This window comes from Oryx dammah, unplaced genomic scaffold (assembly GCF_014754425.2).
Source record: "Oryx dammah isolate SB20612 unplaced genomic scaffold, SCBI_Odam_1.1 HiC_scaffold_19, whole genome shotgun sequence".
Classification (NCBI taxonomy): Eukaryota; Metazoa; Chordata; class Mammalia; order Artiodactyla; family Bovidae; genus Oryx; species Oryx dammah.
The window spans coordinates 15,918,505-15,937,886 of record NW_024070203.1 but is presented as its reverse complement, the minus strand read 5'-3'; the positions used below and the strand labels follow the sequence as shown (position 1 = coordinate 15,937,886).

Sequence of the window (19,382 nt, the reverse complement as noted above, 5' to 3'; positions counted from 1 at the left end):
GGGAAATATATTTTGAAAGAAAATAACGCTTGGAGAAGGAAATGGCAGTCCACTCCAGTATTCTTGCCTGGGAAATCCCACAGACAGACGGCCGTGGCAAGCGAGCTACACTGTCCACAGGGTCGCGAAGAGTCGGACACGACTGAGCAGCTAAAACAACTTGTGGGAGATGCGTCTCGAAAGATGACCTGTGCCTCTGTCTGAGACGCAGCCTCTCTTCCTCCTGCTCCGAGGTTGGCGCTCGTCTGCAGACAGCTCCTGGAGCCCAGGGCCTGAGGGGTCCCCAGCAGGAGGCACGGACAGAAAAGAGAAGGATGGTGCTGACTGGCCTCCGTGGGAAGGACAGAGCCACCAGGATGCAGACAGTGGCAGAGGACAGCTGCAGGACAGGGCGAGCCCGGAGCGGGAGAAGTGACCCCAGGGCATCACTGACCATAACCAGAGTGGCGTGGCCTGGGTGCGGAGCTGGGGCTTGAAGGAGGGCTGCCTGGAGCAGCGCCTGGGAAGGACTTCTCCCCCATCTCTAGGCCCCCAAGTACTTGGGGCTCAGGAGAAAAACATGGCAGCCTCGTGGGGGGCACTGAGGAAGCAGGGCCTGCAGGAAAGAGCTGGTAACCCCCCAACCCCACAGTGTGCCTCTGTGGGGGGGCACCCCTGGTATTTTGAGCAACATGGTGCTGAACTGTGCTATACTGACCCGACTGATGCAAAGAGCAGACTCATCGGAAAAGGCCCTGAGGCTGGGAAAGATGCAGGGCAAGAGGGGGCGACAGAGGGTGAGACGGTTGGATGGCATCACTGACTCAACAGACATGAGTTTGAGCAAGCTCTGGGAGATGGTGAAGGACAGGGAAGCCGGGCATGCTACAGTCCCCGGGATCACAAAGAGTCAGACATGATGGAGCAACTGAACAGCAGCTGCATTTAGCTGCCTTGTTCCTTCCTACAAAACGCAAATGACACCTCCCAGTGCAAAAGAGGAAACCCCCCTCTTCCCAGGGACTTCCCTGGTAGCTCAGACGGTAAAGTGTCTGCCTACAATGCGGGAGACCCAGGTTCAATCCCTGGACTGGGAAGATCTGGAGAAAGAAATGGCAACTCACTCCAGTATTCTTGCCTGGAAAATCCCATGGACGGTAGAACCTGGTAAGCTACAGCCCGTGGGGTCACAAAGAGTCAGACATGACTGAGCAACTTCACTTTCACTTTTCCTCTTCCCAGGCAGCTCAGCCCCTCACCCATAACTCAGCCTTGCTGCCCTGTTAGGACCCGACTCTCCTGGAGAGGATTTATCAGAAAGAGAACTGGAGGGTCAGCCATAGAAACTGCCCACCTTGAGGAAAAGTCAGGACATGACCAGGAAGGGACAGATGATGGGGATGGGGAGGTCCCAGCACAGACCCACCTGGAACCCAAGGCAGGAAGGCCGGCCACGTAAAATACAGGTAAGAGAGCGATGTCCTGAGACGGGGGAGAAAACCGAAAACGAAAACCCTGACGTGTTCAAGAAACCAAAGGACGGCCAATGAGGGTCACATGCTGTGAGCTTTACACTCACTGTTAAACTCACACGCATTGGGCTGAGCTGATCCTCTGTAATGTCAGAAGTTCTTCTCAAAGTTCCAGCAACAGTTTCAAACTTCATATTATGCTGTGGAGATTCATCATAAAGCGCTCACAACAGACAGTCCTACTGCTTTCAGCTTGAGTTCAGAAACAGGTGAAGCACTTTCGGGAGGTGTCTTAACTCTTTCAAACCTGCTGTCCACCACCCTGGTATGTTACAGCACAGGACAATGTGTCACAGTTGGCATCCTCTGGACTGCGGCCAAGAGTTGGCTTCCAGGCGTGGCTTTGCCCTGAGTACCTGGGAGACCTTAGGCAAAGGGCTTAATTAGCATCTCAAAGTGTTACAGACCTCCGCACAGTGGCCTGGACACCACCTGCCTCCCAAGAAATGAGAATCAAATGAGGCAAGCGACAGGGAAGCAACCAGCAGACTGTAAAAGAGCCTTGCATAAGAGAGATACAATTAGTAAACGGGCACACAGAACGAACATCCAACCTCGCAAGTTGCCCAGAAAATATAAATTAAAACAGTAAGGCAACACTGTCTACATATTCAATTAGCAACAGTGTCAAGGGCGGTATAATGAGAGCAGACCTCTTAGAAGGCGATTCTGACATGTCTCAACAGCAATGCAAAAGCTCAGAACAGCAGACCCAATAATCCCTCTCCTGACAAAATCTCTCTCCTGCTCAAAGAGCTGAAGAGGCTCACCAGAGCATTCCTTATGACAGTAAAAACCAACCCAAAAAAGAAAGAATGCAAATGAAAGTATTCATTTTTAACACATTCAACAGGATATGAGTACTGAAGTACATCACTCACTAGCCACAGGGGCTAAAACTAACCACTAACAGGGCTTCTTTTCAAGGTGATGATATGTTTTAAAATTGACCATGATAATGGCTGCACGTCTGTGAATACACAGAAAAGCTGAAGTGCACATTTTAAATCGATGAATTGTGTGGTCTTCAAATTAAGTCTCAATACAGTTATTTTTTAAAAAAGGAAAAGCATTTATTATTGCTTTTCCCTTTTAAAAAATTACGCATTTTAAAAAGTGCATCATTAATGCATTCAGCCATATATGGATGCCAGTACAAACCACTAGAGACAAGACAAACAGCAAGTCAGACATATACCGACCTTCAGAGAGCTTGCAGCCTGCATGCTGTGTGTTAGTTGCTCAGTTGTGTCCTACTCTTTGCGACCCCAAGGACTGTAGCCCACCAGGCTCCTCTGTCCATGGAATGCTCCAGGCAAGAACACTGGAATAGGTTGCCGTGCCCTTCTCCAGGGGATCTTCCCACCCAGGGATCAAGCCCAGGTCTCTCGCATTACCAGGAGATTCTTTACTGTCTGAGCCATCTATAAATTGCACAGCCTGGGTGGGGAGCTTGTCAAGTCAGTAAATGATTGAAATACAGTGGGCGCAAGTGCTCGATGGCTAAGCACACACCACTCCAGTGGGGACACTCTGAAGGAATGCAAGCTAGTCTTATGGGATCAAGAAGTGGTGTCCACACCGAGCTGTGGAGGATGAGCAAGTGTCAGCCAAAGGGAAGAAGGAAAGCAGGAAGCAGGGAGGCACAAGGGACAGGAGAAGGACAAGAAACCCAGGTGGACACACCACGCTTCCTTCATCCGCTAGTCAATAGGCATCAACGGACAGTTCCCACTCTTTGGCTCCAAGGGATGATGACACTGTGCTCACGCGTCTTTGTGTACATGTGTGTTTCCAAACCTCGGGAGCATGTGCCTAAGAGCAGAACTGCAGGGGCACGAGTCACAACTGCTCATCACCCACTTTCCTCCCCAGAATCCCAGGCAACAGAATCACCCAAACCACTGTGTCCTACATTCCCCAAAAAAGCCCAACCTCCTAATTCCACCAGAACTGGAGAAAGTCCTCCTACCTGAAGCTACTCCTTCTGCTCAGTCTGGTCTGGTAAACACCAATTTGCTCCTCAAGATCAAGGTCATCTTTTTCAGGGACCACTACCCAAACCACCCTTCCACCTCTGAAAAGAACTGCCAGTCCTCTGAGATGTTCCTACATCCTTACTTACAGCGACTCCTCTGGGCCACAACCACAGCACCCTCCCACGTCCCATGCTCCTCATGTCAACCCCTGGTCCCAGCACCGCCCAGAGTATGCACCTCTGGATGACCCGTACTGTGGATCCACCAGGAAAGACGATCCTTAAAGGAGTTTTACTAGTTGAACTTGGGTGGATTTTTGGAGTGTGTTTTTTGTTTAAAAAGAGGAACACAAGCCAGGATTTCAGGCAAGCAATGAGCAAAAAATTCCCCTTCATCTTAAAAGATTATTACAAATGCACCGAACACACTAACGTACAGAATCAGCAAGATCGAGAAAAGTGGCTGAACAGCAAGAATTAGGGATCTGACCACCCACTGAGCACTGCCCTATTTCACAGTATCAGGTAAGATTAAAATTTCAAAGCTGACATGGATGGATTTTAGCATATTTAAGGGTAAATGTAAATTCTAACAAAGTCAGAGGTTTTGTCCTTTGGACTGTGAAGAGATTCATAGAAGGTTTATTATGTTATAAATGGAGTTCTGTTTATTACTCAAAGTGGTTCTCCTTAAGGAAAAATTAAAAAACCCTGTAAATCAGAACATACAAACCTTTCAAAACAGATAAGACAGTAAGACATTTATTTTTTAACATTTATCATATTCTTTTCCTTTTCATTGTAGTTTATTATAAGATACTGAATATAGTACCCTGTGCTATTTATGGGGTAGGACCTAGTTGTTTATCTAGTTCATGGCTTTATCCCCGTCTCCTTTCCCTTTTGGTAACCATAGGCTGTTTTCTGTGTCTGTGAGTCTGTTTTATAAACAAGGTCATTAATATTCATTACATCTTTAATGCACACATTTAAAATCACATTATCTGAAAATATATTAATTAGAAATACTGCTTGTATCCACCCTCACTTTACCTGAAACAATATTCAAACTCTACATCAATGTCTCTGGTACTGTTAGGGACAATTTCTAATAAAATTTGTCATAAAAAAGAAGAATCATTGGCCCCAGAACTCCTCCTATGAGTTCAGGAACACTAGCACAGACTGGAGGGAGACCCGTGAGGGGTGGGGTGGGGGGAGAACCCCAGATTGTGCCGTCTCTACCTGTAAACACCCAGACAGGTCCACACGCAAGGAGGCGGCCAGTCCTCCGTCCCATATTCCATTTCAACACAGTGATCTTTAGAAATGCTAATTACCAACTCAGTGGATGGTGCCATGCGCGCTCTAGAAGGTCACCCAAGCAATTAAAATATCTACCATTAAAACAGTAACAAACTACCCCACAGTTTCTAACATCTGAGTTGTACAAATGAGAAAATGAAGGTTCAGAAAGAGTTTAATTGCTGATCTGAGGTCATGGTAATTAGAGTTCAGGTGAGTGGGAAGAGCCTGTGGCGCTCTGACTTCAGGCCTCATCTAACACCACTACCCACGGGCCTCAGGAGGTGGCAGTCTGTTCACCAGGGTCAGATGTCCCGAGCTTCTCTCCCCTGGACCAGCATCTTCAGATCACTGATTAACAGGACCTCGAATGGTCAGCAACGTCCTCCTCTCCTGGGGATCTGCGACAAAGGCCGCGCACAAGGGGGGACCCGACTGCAGGAGGACGGGCCCCCCAGGACAGGTCAGAAGGTGAGAAGGCGGCCCAGGGGAAGCGCAGATGCAGGGGAGTTTGCTGACAGGAGCGGGGCGGCGGGGGAGGGATGAGGGGGCGGGGAGGCAAGGACAGAGGCCCGCCCGGGCAAAGATGTGTATCCGGTGTATCTGCGGGGAAACGTCCAGGCGGAGGCGGACGACACGGTGTGGGGGGCGGGGAGCAGCCCAGGGAAGGCGCGGGGGGCCACATCGCGTGGCTCACGGTCCACCGGCGTGGGAGACCGTCACCCCCGTGGGCCCTGTGGGGGCGGGGTACCGAGCGAACCGGGACGAGCGGGAGAGGGGCCGGGCCCCGGGGCCACTCAGAACCTGAGGCTGAGAGCAGGGGCCGCTCAGCCTGCGGGCGGCGCCGGGCAACACGTCTTCAGAGCTGCCGGCCTGGGAGGCGCCAGAAGCCGCAGGGGCCCAGTGGCAGGGGAGTGGCACCCTTAACAAGCAAAAACCCACCCCCACGAGCCACAGAGAGGCCCACCCAGCTTGGGTCAGCCTCCCGGACCCCAGGGCCCTGCCTCGGCCTCTCCCCTGCCTCCCACTTCAGAGAGGCCACGTGCAGGCGCTCCACGCCACCGAGCCCACTGCAGCACAGAGACACACGCCACCCACGGGCAACGCTCAACCAGCAGAGACCACAGATGCCCCAAGGGGCAGCTGCCCACAGGGACCCCTCGGGCCACCAGAAGTCCTAAACGAAAAACGAGAGCTACCCCACATGGAGAAGCGTACAAACAGCACTGAGGGTGCTGAGCGCTCTCAGGACCTGGAAGACACAGCTCCAGGAGCTGAGGGAAGGACACCCACACTGACGTGGCCACGGAGAATCCCCACTCTCTGTAAGGAGGCGAGGACACCGGGATGCTGGCGGAGACCAGCAGTGACTGAGCCGCCTGAGGCCTCGCTGGGGCCCCTGGGACAGAGGGCGGTGCAGTCGCAGACAATGACGACTCCCTGGGGACTGACTCCAGGCAGGACCGACTCCCTGGGGACGGCGACACGGTGGGACCAGGGCTGGAGATAGATGACTGCATGCGAAACCCAAAACACACGTGGGCACCCAGGAAGTGTGCGAAACGAGAAGATGCTGGAGGAAAGGACTAAGAAGAAAGCTGCCCTGACCTGTGGGCAAAGACACCCACAATCCCCCAGGAGCCTAGAAAGATGCTGCCCACGAGGGGAGAAGCGACCAGAGGGGCACAGAGGGGCACTGGGCTCCGGGCTCATGCCCCATCTGTGAGCCGGGTACCACGTGGTCATTCTGAAAACTCACCGAGCAGAGGTCTTGTGAGTCGTGCACTTCTCCATGTAAATGTTACACTCTGATGTTTACGTTTTATAACGTGTGGGCAAAGGCGAGGGTAGGCCATGCCGGAGGCCAAGCGCAGCAAAAAGAGCAGCAGTGTGGGGCAGTGAGAGGCACTCAGGGAGGAGCAGGCCCGGAGGTCGGGGAGAGCTGGGGACACCGCCCACCCCATCCCGAGCTGGTGCCAACGGGGCTGCCATCAAGACGGCACCGTCCCCCTCTCCTGGGAAACAACCGGAGTCTGACCCCACTCACCTTGGTCTGACAAGAAGTCCAGCATGGTCTGCAGCAGGAAGGACAGGTGCCTGACAGAGAGGGCAGGGTTCCCCATTCTCCGGGACGCGTACACCAGCTCGTGCAGCAGACGCATCTGGACGGCAGCCCAGCCTCGGTGCGTGCCTGCGAGGTAAGCCACAGGACGTCAGAGCGGGCCTCGGGGCACACGGGCGTCAGGGTACATGGGCATTGGGGCGCACGGGCATCGGGGCGCACGGGCCATGGGGCAGCGCCAGGGCCCCTCGGGAGCCACAGCTACTGTGTGAGACAGTGATTCCCAGACACTGTCTCAACCGCCAAGCTCGGAGGGCAGAGAAGCACTTCCCGATTTATCCTGGAGAAGAATGCTCACATGATACACATTAAAAAAAAAAAAAAAGTTTTTTATTTTCTCTCTTCTGCAAAGACACACAATCTCTAAAACAACCCATTCTGAAACACTCATAATAAGGTTAGGACAAAAGATTATATTTTCAGTAGTATGTATTTGAGTTACAGCATACTTTTTTCCCCCAAGAAAATACTAGTATTTGACGAGCCTTCATTAACAACAACCAAACACATAAAATTTAAAAAGCACATTTCTCTAAAGTATAAAAACAGAAAAGTGGAAAGCTAAATGAGAAAACAATGGTTACCAACAAACTGTGGCTGCTCCCTCCAAAATGACTTAGTGTGTCTGAAATTAGAGGTGGAAGAGATCGGCTGCACAGCCATCAGAAAGCACCTCTTCAGGTTCCCAGGATTTAATGCACAGCTGAGTCCCTATGCTGTTCACCCGAAACTATCTCAACACTGTCAGCTGACTACGCGTGCATGCATGCTCAGTCACTCAGTCCTGTCTGACTCTGTGACCCAGTGGACTGTAGCCCGCCAGGCTCCTCTGTCCATAGGGTTCTCCTGGCAAGAAGACTGGAGTGGGTTGCCATTTCCTCCTCCAGGGGGTCTTCCTGGGATCAAACTCATGTCTCCTGCGCTGGCAGGCAGATTCTTTACCCGTGAGCACCTGCGAAGCCCGTTAATGTTTTACATTGTTTCAATGTAAAACAAAAAGTTTAAAAAAAAACACACAAGATTTCAGAGATAATTATTTGTGTCCCTTTGGGAAACAGTTAGTGCTTTTAAATATTTTCCACCTTAAACTTCTTCATGAAGATGTAGGGACAGGAATCACAATCAGTTACCACCCAGTGTTGTGTGTCCAGGGAGCCTGGGGGGCTGGCAGAAAGGCCTAGGGGTAAGATTTAAGACTCCAAGCAAAGGATACCCCCTCTCCTAGCCCCACTGACCATCTCTCCCACCGCCCTCCCTGCAGGGCTGACCGGTCCCTTCTGTGGATTTCCACCAAATCCTGCACTATCTTGTTTCACCGGCATTCTTCGGCAGGTACACTGAGTGCCTGGAAGCTCGTGTCTCAGTTTCTTTCATCAGTCCGTAACTTCCTCGGGAGCCAGGATGGTGTCGTATTCACCCAGGTACCCCAGTAAGAGGCCTGACACACAGCTGGCGCTTAACAGGCTAGTGGGTCAGGTTGAAAGCCTGATGAAAGCCTGTTTTTCATACATGCCTACTTAAGTATATAGGGTAAAAGGACATGATTTCTAGGATTTGATGTAAAAATATTTCAACAAATAACAAATTCTTAAAAGAAAAAGAAAGGTATGAATAAAGCAGATATGGCCAAATCTAATTATTTTAAAATATGGGTGATGGGCTCATTGTACTATTCTAATTGGTATATATTTTAATTATTTCATAATAATTTTTAAGTTGCTGAATAACAATAATTATTGAGAGTCTTAGAGTGGACCAGACCTGCCCACACACAAAAACCTTGATATCCTACCACTCTATCTTACAGAAACCCTTTCAAACCACAAGAGGGAAGGAGAGAAGAACAAGCGCCCTCAGTGTTTCCACGTTACCAGAAGACCACAGGCTGACGCAAAAGAGATTCTGGAAAGGATGAAGAGGCTGAGATCCACGTCACGACTAACCCAGCCTGGATTTATAAATGACCCAACTTAGCCCGCCTCTAGCACACCATGTCAATAATGGGCACATGTCACTTTGTAGGTTTTCTTTTAATAGGTAAGGATCCAGTTCCCACCACGGGCAATTATGATAAGAGCATAAATTTTCTTAACACCGAATAGCATGCAAGTCATAATTTCTATGCGGTTCAAATTGCTCATATAAAAATCTGAATCTTTTTATCCTTAAGTCAGACTCGCAGCATATGAGCCAGTGAGAAAATTTTCAACATTCTTGTATTCGAAAATTTCACCAATGTGAGAGTTTATTACATCAACTGCAGCCTTTTAAGGCAAACTCGTATGCCACTCTCTTTCCTGAGAGTTTCTGGGGAAAATTTAATCCCTCGTTCAGGAAAAGGATAAGCAGAAGGTATGATCAAAAAAATCTTCGTACATAGAAAACAAACAAGGTTAAAGTGATAATAAGCAGGCTGTTAAGCTGACAAATACACACAGTGCCCTTCTGTGTTCCTATCTCAACTTTCCATAACTACCCAAGGAAAATCTTCATTTCAAGAAACAGAAAAACATTTCAGGTGCTAAGAATAAAGACAACCTCCCTTTTATTCACAAGTATAGGGTGTTAGTAGATTTCCACTTAATTCTCTGAGAAATGTTTAAAGTGGTCCAGAGCAATAGTGAAGATGGGGTTTAAGGTAACATTTCTTATTTAAAAAAAATACAGCCAGCTGACTTCCATCATTTTTACTTTATTCAATCTCTTACCTCACCTCCCCAACCTCTTTCACAAAACGATGGTGAATGTCCCCTCCCAAAATATTAATAGAAGGCTGGGTAAAAAGCGCCAAATACAGGGAGGTGTGCTTGTTTGCTTCATTTTTCAAAAGAAACATGTTTTGTTCCAGTGATTTAAAAATTAAGATCAAGAAACAAACTCTGCTTAATAGATGGCAACAAGCACATGTCATCGAAGCTGCTCACCAGTTTTGGGCCCTCGGTGCATGTGTTTGCAGAGACACCTGCAAGGGGACGCTGGGAGGGGCAGGGTCTCCGTCCTCACGGGCACACACCCTAAGGAGGGAGATGGGTGCTAAGCCATTGCCCAGTGTCTTAATGTACTTACAATTCATGGGAAATGCTACAAAAGAGGGACGGAAGTCAGTGACGAGGAAAATAGAAGGACTGTGTGTAGGTGTGGGACGACGGGGACACTCAGTGGAGACCTGCAGGAGGCCCGGCGCAGCAGGTGAGGGCAGAGAGGGGCGTCCGGAGGAGGGGAGGGCGGGGGGAGCCGGCAGCGGCCCTTGGACCGAGTCCACAGCAGTCGCCGCACGAAGCCCAGGGCGCACTCACTCCGCAGTCAGCCTGCAGGGATGTCCAGGGATCACAGCAGGAGTCGCTGGAAAGCCCCCGCGCTCTGTACTGAAGTCTCCCAAAAGCACACAAAAGGGGTTCCTGGGCCACCTGGACCCACAGCCCCCTCTCAGCATCCCCTTCCTGACTCCACAGGTGAGGAGAGCCCCCAGCACAAAGACCACCAAGCAGGGCCCACCCCAGTCCCCCATCTGTAAGGAGAGGGGAGGGGCCAGATCGGCCTTCTCGGAATCACTTGAGGCTCCTCCATCACACAGGCTCCGTCTCAGCATACACCCACCCCCGGCCCCAGCCCAGGAGGTGACAGGCTCAGAGCCAAGGGCAGCAGGGTCACACAGAGGGCCAACCAAGGGGGCCGTCAGCAGGGACAGGCCCCACAGGGAGGTTCTGGCTTCTGGCTGAGGGTCCCTTCAGGCCTCGGGCTCTGAGATGACATTCGGTTCAACACCACACAGTCTCGGGGCTCCGGGAAGCCAAGGACAGTCCGTGACCACGGTGGAGGGAGTCAAAGCAACCCCAGGAGGCCAGTCAGGGGCCCACAGCGCCCTGAGGTTTCCACTGCCAAAGAGACACGCTGGGCTTAAACCACAGGCTCGCATTAACGCATCCAGAACTCAGGGTCCATCCAAAAGTGTCAACCATGAAACATGTGCTCATAAACCTTAGAATCCACCTCATCTCTTGGGGGAACACAGAGGAAAAAGTAATCAGAGGAAGAGCAGGTGACAGGGCAGGTGAAAAAAACCTGTTGTGATTTCTGTTTGGGTGAGATGCTGAAAGATCTGGGAAGAAAGTGCCACTGGTTGAAATCAGACACGGCTGAGTGTCCTCAACACGTGGCACAGTGTCCAGCACAAAGCAAGAATCAAGAAACGCCTGCTGGCAACTGACCTCCAGTTCCACCCAACCCCTTGCACTTAAGACACCACCAGTGGCGGGCACCAAAGCCAGGGGCCGAGTTCAGGTTCAAAATCACCCGACCAACAGTATGAGCCTGACCACCAACACCATCCAACACAGACAAACAGCAGGTCTCCTGTTTAATTTTTCATTCCGCATTAATTGGGGTGAAGTAACTCTCGGCTCCAGTACCCTTGTTGAAGTCCTGTGGATCCAGCGACAGGCTGTAGCCAGGAAGCGTCTCCAGGAGCAGCTTGTAGCAGGCCCTCCAGCCAGGCTCTGAGATGCTCGGGGCCACGCACTGCATGGCAGCTACGCGCTTGAAGAAGGCGGACTTGCGGTGGAAGCCGATCAACTCGTAGAGCTCGGAGAGGATGCTGTAGCGCTGGATCTTCTCCTCCTCGGAGAGCTGAGGCACCGGAGGGAAGGATAAAGCACGTGAGAGAACCTTCCAAGTGAAAAAGGGAAACAGACAGCTTTCCGCAAAACAGGGACCCAATGAAACATGAAGGCAAGGGGAAGCCGCGTCAGTGTGCTGACACAGTAGGAGGCAGAGAGGCATGGACGCGGCTCCACGTGGAAGTGCCAAGGCATTCTCTGCACCCCATGTCTCCATGCTCACCCTGTCCTCTTGCTAAGAAGGCCCGTATTCTCTGGGACAAAGGCATCTGCTACTTAGAACGTTAAGACGCAGCAAAGGGAAAGAGAAAAAGAAAGGGAAAGACACTGGAATTTGGGCAGGAATTTTAAAACACATGACTTCTCAAAACACAAATATATAGAACCAGTGAAAAAGAAAATGAAATGTCAATAATAACCACACCGACCTTGGCCTGCATGGCTTACAAGAAGTTTTCTTTCATCCACCACCTAACCCAACCAACCACCCTATGATGGAGTGATGACAGTTTCTGTTTCTTAAGCACAACTACAAGACAGCAGTGTAACTACCAGGCAAACAAAGCAGTAAGTGTCTGTAACAGTCTGTGTACACATTTATTTACTTTGGGCCTCATTCTTAAAAAGGATATAAATAAAAAAAAATTTTTTTAACACAATTTAGCAACAATGACAAAAAGACAAAAATGAGGGTGAGGAGAAAATGGGGACTTAATATTTAAATGAAACAAGGCCAGGTGAAGCAGGGGTAATTAACAGAGGCGACGGCAGATGCAGCTCAAAGGACCCCAGGAGCTGAAGCGAGAAGAAAGATAGCGAGCTGCAGGAGCCAGAGGGCCTGTGGGGTGGACAGCTGCTGTGCGTCCTGCGTGGGAGAGTCTGAACCATCCTTCTCCGGTTGAGCACCCTCCCCAGACCCCATGCGGCTCAGGCCTGGTGGTGCTGAACATAGCAAGCACAGCCCCGGGCACTGCTCTCTGCTTTCCTTTCCCACCAGCCATCTCCCCGTCTAGTCACTGCTCCGGCCTGCAAACCAAGGCCTGGGGTTCCAGTGTAAGGATGGAGGCGGCCCGCGCCCCAGCCTGCAGGCAGCTCACCCAGCAGGGGCCCCGGTCCTGCCCATTTCTCCACTGCGTGGACTTCCCTCCAAGACAGACTCCCTCCTCCTCACGTCCCCACAAAACTCCTCCCCGCCAAATATGAGGACCTCAAGCCATATTCCTGACTCCTGTTCAACCAGAAATTCTGGTTCCCTCTCCTTTGCCTTCTCCAACAAAGACCCTGACTTTCCTCCCTCTCCATCCAAGCCCTCCTTTCTCCGTGAGGACCACACACACCATCCTGAGGCCAGGCGCCCTGCTGGCTGGGATGGAGCTGTTCTGTCTAACCTGAGCTGCACCCTTACACTGGCCCCTTCTGTCTCAGAAAGCCTTTCCTCAGTCCCCCACCCCTCTGATTCTGAGCTTAAACAGACAAAGTTCCGAGGCTACCATTATTATGTGCACATCTACTGGGTTTTTGCTAGGTTTCCTTAGCAACAGCCTCATTAAGAAACTGCATCAAGAACTTTAGAGGCTATTCTTACATCCGAGCAGAGTAGCCCGTAGAAAATGCAAATGGCTTTGAAAAGAAAATTAACCAGGGACCAAGAGGCCGCAGGTTCTAATCAACAGTGTCACGAGCTGAAATGTTCTCAAACGGCTCAGTCGTTCCTGAACATCAGACCTGCAGGAGGTGCCGGGATGAGTGTCACTGGTCTGGGAGCAAGATCCCACAGCTGGAAGGTATGGGGCTTTTCGCTAGTTTCCCAAACAATTCCTTACCACCTCTTTCTCTTGTGGTCACTCAGGTTTCCTAGTAAGAAGAAAATTAACTTTGGTCATCTGGGTTGTTTGGAAGAAGCTACAGGATGCGGTCTACAGAGCCTGGACTTTGCAGCCACAGCAAACTAGGCTGGAAGAAGCCCAGTGGTGGCACTGACAAGGTCTGCATGCAAACACCTGGCCTTTATTTCCTCCTCTCTAAAATGGGGTTCAGGGGCCTCCTTGGTAACTCAGTGGTAAAGAATCCACCTGCCAATGCAGAAGACACGAGTTTGATCTCTGGTCCAGGAAGATCCCACATGCCACGGAGTAACTGAGCCTGTGAGCCACAACTATTGAGCCTCGGCTCCAGAGGCCAGAGCCACAACTACTAAAGGCTGCTCTGGTAACAGAGGCTTTGTCCTTCAGTCTTTGTCTGGTAACAGAACTTGTTTTACTAAGATTAACACCAGAGCAGCCCCAACTAGAAAGTTCCCCAGCCCTGCAGGGCAAGGTATGTTCTTTTCCTCTGCAGAACCGAGGACAGTTTGTGCTCATTTGCTTTCACGTTGATCTATTAGCACCTATGTCCCCCTCTGGACATTGTGCTCAAGCAGCACAGGAACCCTATGGAATGTAAACAAAACCTATGGAATATTCTTAGGCTACAAGCCTGGTGCCTGGCCCCCGGTACAGAATGGAACGAAGGGAAAAGCCAAATGAGCACACTTTACCGACACCCCTGAACCGAAAATTATGGTCTGACTTGGGACAAATGACCAAGTCTTCTTTACTCTGAGGCTTCTCTTCCGTCGATGAGAATAAACACACTTAGCACAAGCGGCTACAAGGACTGAAGGAAATAACCAAATTCACAGCCTAGTCAAGAGTCTGCTAATGATTCCTCCACAAGCAGGAGCTGCCCTTCCTGCTTTGACACATCACCGGTGGGGCAGACAGTGAACGCTTCCTAAGTGCCAAGCAGCGTGGGAAGCGCTCTACATGTGTTATAATCCCATTGACAATTCATAGCATATCCAGGAAGAAGTGAATATTGTCATACCCATTTTACAGATTCACAAACAGGCTAAAGGAGGCTACCTCCCAGTCCAGGGTCACACAGAGAGGAAATAGCAATTGGAACCTGGCTCTGGCTGCAAGGTTCACAACTCCTCTCTCCCTTCGCCCTGAGGTGAGACCTACAGGGCCACTACACAAATCTGTAGCCAGCTCTCAGACTCCAAGCTCGCAGCTCTTTGCCAATGCTAATGCCCATGGACCACTCCCGTAAACAACTGAAGACAAGACAGGTGGATCCACGTTCCTGCTCACAAAGAGGAATCCTGCCTAGAACCCTCCTGGAACATGCAGAAACGCTTCCCAACACCAGCAGACCCAAACGGATTTTCAGTTTTCACATCTGCATGGGGCTTCTTCAGGCAGAAGGCACCTACAATAACGCCCTCTCAGTTCTTTTCAGCGTGTCCACATCAGGCAACAGGAGTCGCAGGACTGACCCATCAGGAGGAGACACCTGATCGAGAACCAAAAGCTCACCCTGATTCAGAAAAACCCAGGCCGCTCCTCTTTGTCACTGTCATTGGAAAGTCTCACCAGAACTCACCACTTTGCTATCTGCTCATCAGGCAACCACACACAGAGATGAGCCAACTCCAGCAAAGCAGCAAGCCAGGGAGAGCTCCACAGGCCCACGCCCGCCGCGGCGAGGCCAGCCGCTGGCCCTCCACACGGCTCTGCTGACCCCTAGTGTTCTACAAAGACCAGGCCAGTAGAGGAGGGCTGGTCCCAGCAGGTGCAAATTTCTACACGCTAAACAAAAGCACGTTACCTTATAAAACATGCTGTTATACCCACCCGCGGGAAGAGCCTCGCCAAAAGCCCAAATGTTCGACATGAATTTGCAAAGGCAACTGTGGTCTGTAAGGGCAACCGAGTCTTAAGATACAAAGTCTGCCAAGTGCTCCCCACAGCCGACCCTCCACCAGCTTGCCTGTGGTTCTGCAGCCTGCTCTCAGTGTCCATTCAAAACCACCCGCCCCCTCCTCCACCGGGCACGAAAGACGTCCCTCCGCCACCTCCGGCCGCAGTGTGTGAGGGCAGCTGCTGAGCAGCTCTACACGATGACGCTGGACAGGGCTGGACACAGAGTGTCTGAGCTGAACTGCTCCTTCAGGTCACCATGAGTTTGCCATCGCATCATTTTACAGATGAAAATACAGAGATATGGAGGGATTCTCCTATAAGTGCAAAGCGGGGTCTGTGCACAAGCCCACAACCCTGTCCTCCAGCGCGATGCCCCAGCTGGGTCCACACACCCTTAGGGTTCCCTCATGCCTGCCTGACAAATCCACACGTCTTTACTTTTGCTCATGACCTAACGATCAGTCTGCCTTTTAAGCATCTTTTTCACCCACCGTCCTTCAGAAAGAAGGCCACTCAGGCCACAGAGTGACTTCTGGTCCCCGAGCTCCAAGCTTGAGCCTGGGCAAGGCTTTGTACCTGGTGCCCTGCTCGGGGGCTCTTTGGCCCCTGAGGATGGGTCATTTCCTCTCTTCATAGGGAAACCCCTCAGGGGAGCCCTCATCTTGCCCTCAGCACAGGTCCCAGGACTGCACCCTGAGATGTCCCACTGGGGCTGCATGTGCCCAGGGCTGCTCCCTGGATGGCAGCCTCAGAGCCAGGGATCATGCCTGCTCATCCCTACAAATGCACTGCCCAGCCCAGGGCTCACCCAGAAACCGCGGTGAGCTGTCACCCAACCCAGACATCCGTTCATCTGCCGGTGCTGCCAACCACTGGCTTCCACCCTTGCCCATCAAGTGGTGGGTTTTTGTTTTTCCTGCCCGTCTTTACCAGAAACCTCAACCTTTTCTGAGAAGGCACAGAGAGGCTGAGTAATTCACTCAGGCGGATGAAAGCCAGACCCAAGTCCCAGCCGTGTGTATTCCCAGTCCCTGTGCTCAACTCTTACACTAAAATATTCAACGTTTTATAGACTGTGGTCATAAATATGTGAGGTATCAAAATACGTATGAGCAGAATACATATCAACTCTTAAGATGTTAACTCCACAGCTTTGTTTCTATTTTATTTCTATTTTAAAAATTAAGAAGCTCTGCAGTCAATATGGTAAAACGTTAACATACTAAGCCTCCGTGACAGAGGCCTGCCGTTCTCTCTTACATGTTCAGAATGCAAAATGATGTTGCAGTCTCTCTCCCTCCCCTCCCGACGCCCCTCTCTCTCACCTGAGTCCCCCAGACCCACATATTTAAGCCTTTTCATGACACACCTGACTCCATCAGCTTGCCCCCCAAACCCCCTCTGCAGAGTCTCTTCTCTGAACACAGCATGGCCATCCTTACCTGATTAATCAAGCAGAAACCTGGGCATGACTCCATCTGGCCCTCACATAGGTCACTAATTCCTTCCTTTCACCTAAACACGTCTTCAATCTGTTGACTTTTTCCCACTGACCACCCCACCACCACTCCAGTGAAGCCACTTACATCCCCTACATCCCCTTAAGAGCTCCTGGCTGGTCTCCCCCACCACACTCACCCTGCTCCAGACAAAGTGGGAGGGGGGTCCCATCATTCCTGTGCTTTTAAGGCGTTTTTGCTGAAACCCACTGTTGTTAGAATAAACTCCAAGTTCTTCACCTGGTGAGTATCCACCTTTGCCACGAAACTGTCAGCACAGTGAGAGCAGATTCTGCCTTCCCCACCGCTAGGCCTGCTCGGAGAACGATGCCAGGCTGAGTGAGATCTGCTCAAGGACAGTCACCTGTGTTCTCACCCTAGCCGTGGGCCCTAAGCAAACTGCTTCAACTTTTGCGTCTTGGTGGCCCTGGCCGTACAAATCCAAAGTGGCCTAGAAAGACCATAGATGTTTAGCTGGCTTATTGATTTGGGGGTTTTGCATTAGCAATCTGCAACTAAACGTTCTGGTGATTTTGTCTCATTAAAAACACATCCAGGTCCAGGTCATATGTGTGGGATGCCTGCGGTGTACAACGAGCTGTATGAAGTCCTTTCACACACTTCATATTTCATAACATGAACAACCAAGACTGGGTCACAATTGCAATCAGGTCAAGTGACCAAAAAACAGGCATTAAAGCTTGGCCAAGGCCGCAAAGCTGTTAACAGCAAAGTTCTCTCTCCAATCAAAAAAAAGTTTTGAAAGAACAAAATTTTGAATTTTGAAAGTAAAAGACCATAATATAAAGAAGTAAAACAGCTCCCTTAATCAGGGTTTCAAGTTCTGACTCCAGGGTTTTGACCACACTAAATCCTAGCACAGCAAAGCCAGATGGACTTGTGGCGAAAAACCTCCAGGAGAACTGCGCTAAGCCCTCCACGCGGAGGCGGACACACACCCACCTGCCGAAGGTTAATGTAAACTGCGTTCTGGAGAAATTCCGACGCTTCCATGCTCCGCTTCTGAATGGCGAGGACACGGACGGCCTTGACACACGCTTCTAACTCAATCACCCCAGCGTTCTTATACTGTAGGGTCAAAAGAGAAGAGAGAGGTTTCTGTCACGTCGTGCAGGCTGCACCCGGGGACTCGGTGACACTGAGTAGCGCCTCCCCAGCCCGAGGATCTGAAGCACAGCCCAGCCAAGTTTCTGCTTGAGAAAGGCTATCCCAACTGCTGGGGGCAAAAGAGGCTGGAGGGATTGAGTGAGCCTATAAACGCACATATACATATGTTAGCATTCCTTCGAGTAATACAACCAACAGTAGCTGGCTATTTTACAGAATTTCAAAACACTATCCATGGAGACTCCGCTGCTCACTTCCACTTGGCTCCGGTGCTCTTAGACTCTCTCACACCTGCGGCTTTGAGGCAGGAGCTGTCAGTTCACGTCCTCTGTGGCAGAAGTCCTAGCTCCCTGTGTCACTGTGTCTGTCCACTCAGCGCGCTTGACACGTGTCTAGTTTCTCCCTGAGTTACTTGTTCCCGTTTCTCAGGTCTTGAGAGGAAGGACAAGTGAAGACACATAAACAGAGAAGGCACCACGGACTGCGGCCACTGCTCAGTAATGGTCCTCCTCCAACCTTACCTCCAGCTCTTCAGGTTCTGCCTAAGGTGACATCTGGCCAGGAGAGCTGCCCTCGGCCACTGGAACACTGTGCGGGGCCAGGCCCCCTCCTGCGCCCTCCTCTTTCCCAAGGCCCCAGCGTGAACCCTCCTTGCTCCCTGTCCTTCTACCCTTTTTCTCTCTTTCCTGACGGTCCTGAGCTGGAGCAGTTTTCAACTGAGTTTTCTGAAGACTTCTTGCAGCTGGGGAAGAGGCTTCCAGAGGTGAATAAATCCATATATCCTGGTGCCTAGGGAGAACCCGAGGCCGGGAGACCCCTGTCCACACCCAGAAAGGCATCAAATGTGCCACAGAGTTGGCCACCCCCTCAAGTGTCGGCTGAGACCCCAAGGCCTGCCTGGTATAACCGCTCACAAAAATGCAGTCTGCCCACTTATGGATTATTAAGAAGCAGAAATACACAGTTGCTCATGTTCCTTACTAAAATTATTTGTAAGGTCGAAAAAGAAATTACTGTGCCAGAAGGAGCAGGCCTCCCCTACATCCTCGTTTCTAAAACATAACATGCACAGAACCTGTGATAAGTTACATTTAATTTACCAAAGACGGCACAAGCAGGAACTGTGCTTACCTAACTATTAATATGGATGTAAAAATTATATCAGTTTAAATACCATTTAACAACACAACAGAATCTAACAGGGACTTGTTTCCACTGAAATAAAATTATTTCCTTTCCTACAAAACTCTTCAGAAAACTACTGAAGGTAAAAAGGTCATCTCAGTTTTTTTTCCACATATTTTGATTATAGTTACATATTTTAAACACTGGTTGCTCAGGAGGCACAGTGCTAAAGAATCTGCCTGATAACACATGCAACGCAAGAGATGTAGATTCAATCCTTTAGTCGGGAAGATCCCCTGGAGAAGCAAATGGCAACCCACTCCAGTATTCTTGCCTGGAGAATTCCACGGAC

The 19,382-nt window shown here is 50.5% G+C and overlaps 1 protein-coding gene across 4 annotated transcripts in view; it reads right to left on the bottom strand.

The window, feature by feature from the left end:
- TRAPPC9 (trafficking protein particle complex subunit 9) overlaps positions 1-19,382 on the bottom strand; it is a 383,632-nt gene that overhangs the window by 322,669 nt on the left and 41,581 nt on the right. For all 4 annotated transcript variants that reach the window (XM_040261742.1, XM_040261741.1, XM_040261743.1 and 1 more), the window contains 3 exons: positions 17,741-17,866; positions 11,326-11,542; positions 6,842-6,985 (listed from right to left, as the gene is read on the bottom strand). In XM_040261742.1, coding sequence (XP_040117676.1) covers positions 6,842-6,985; positions 11,326-11,542; positions 17,741-17,866 — 487 coding nt within the window. The remainder of the gene's footprint in view (positions 1-6,841; positions 6,986-11,325; positions 11,543-17,740; positions 17,867-19,382) is intronic.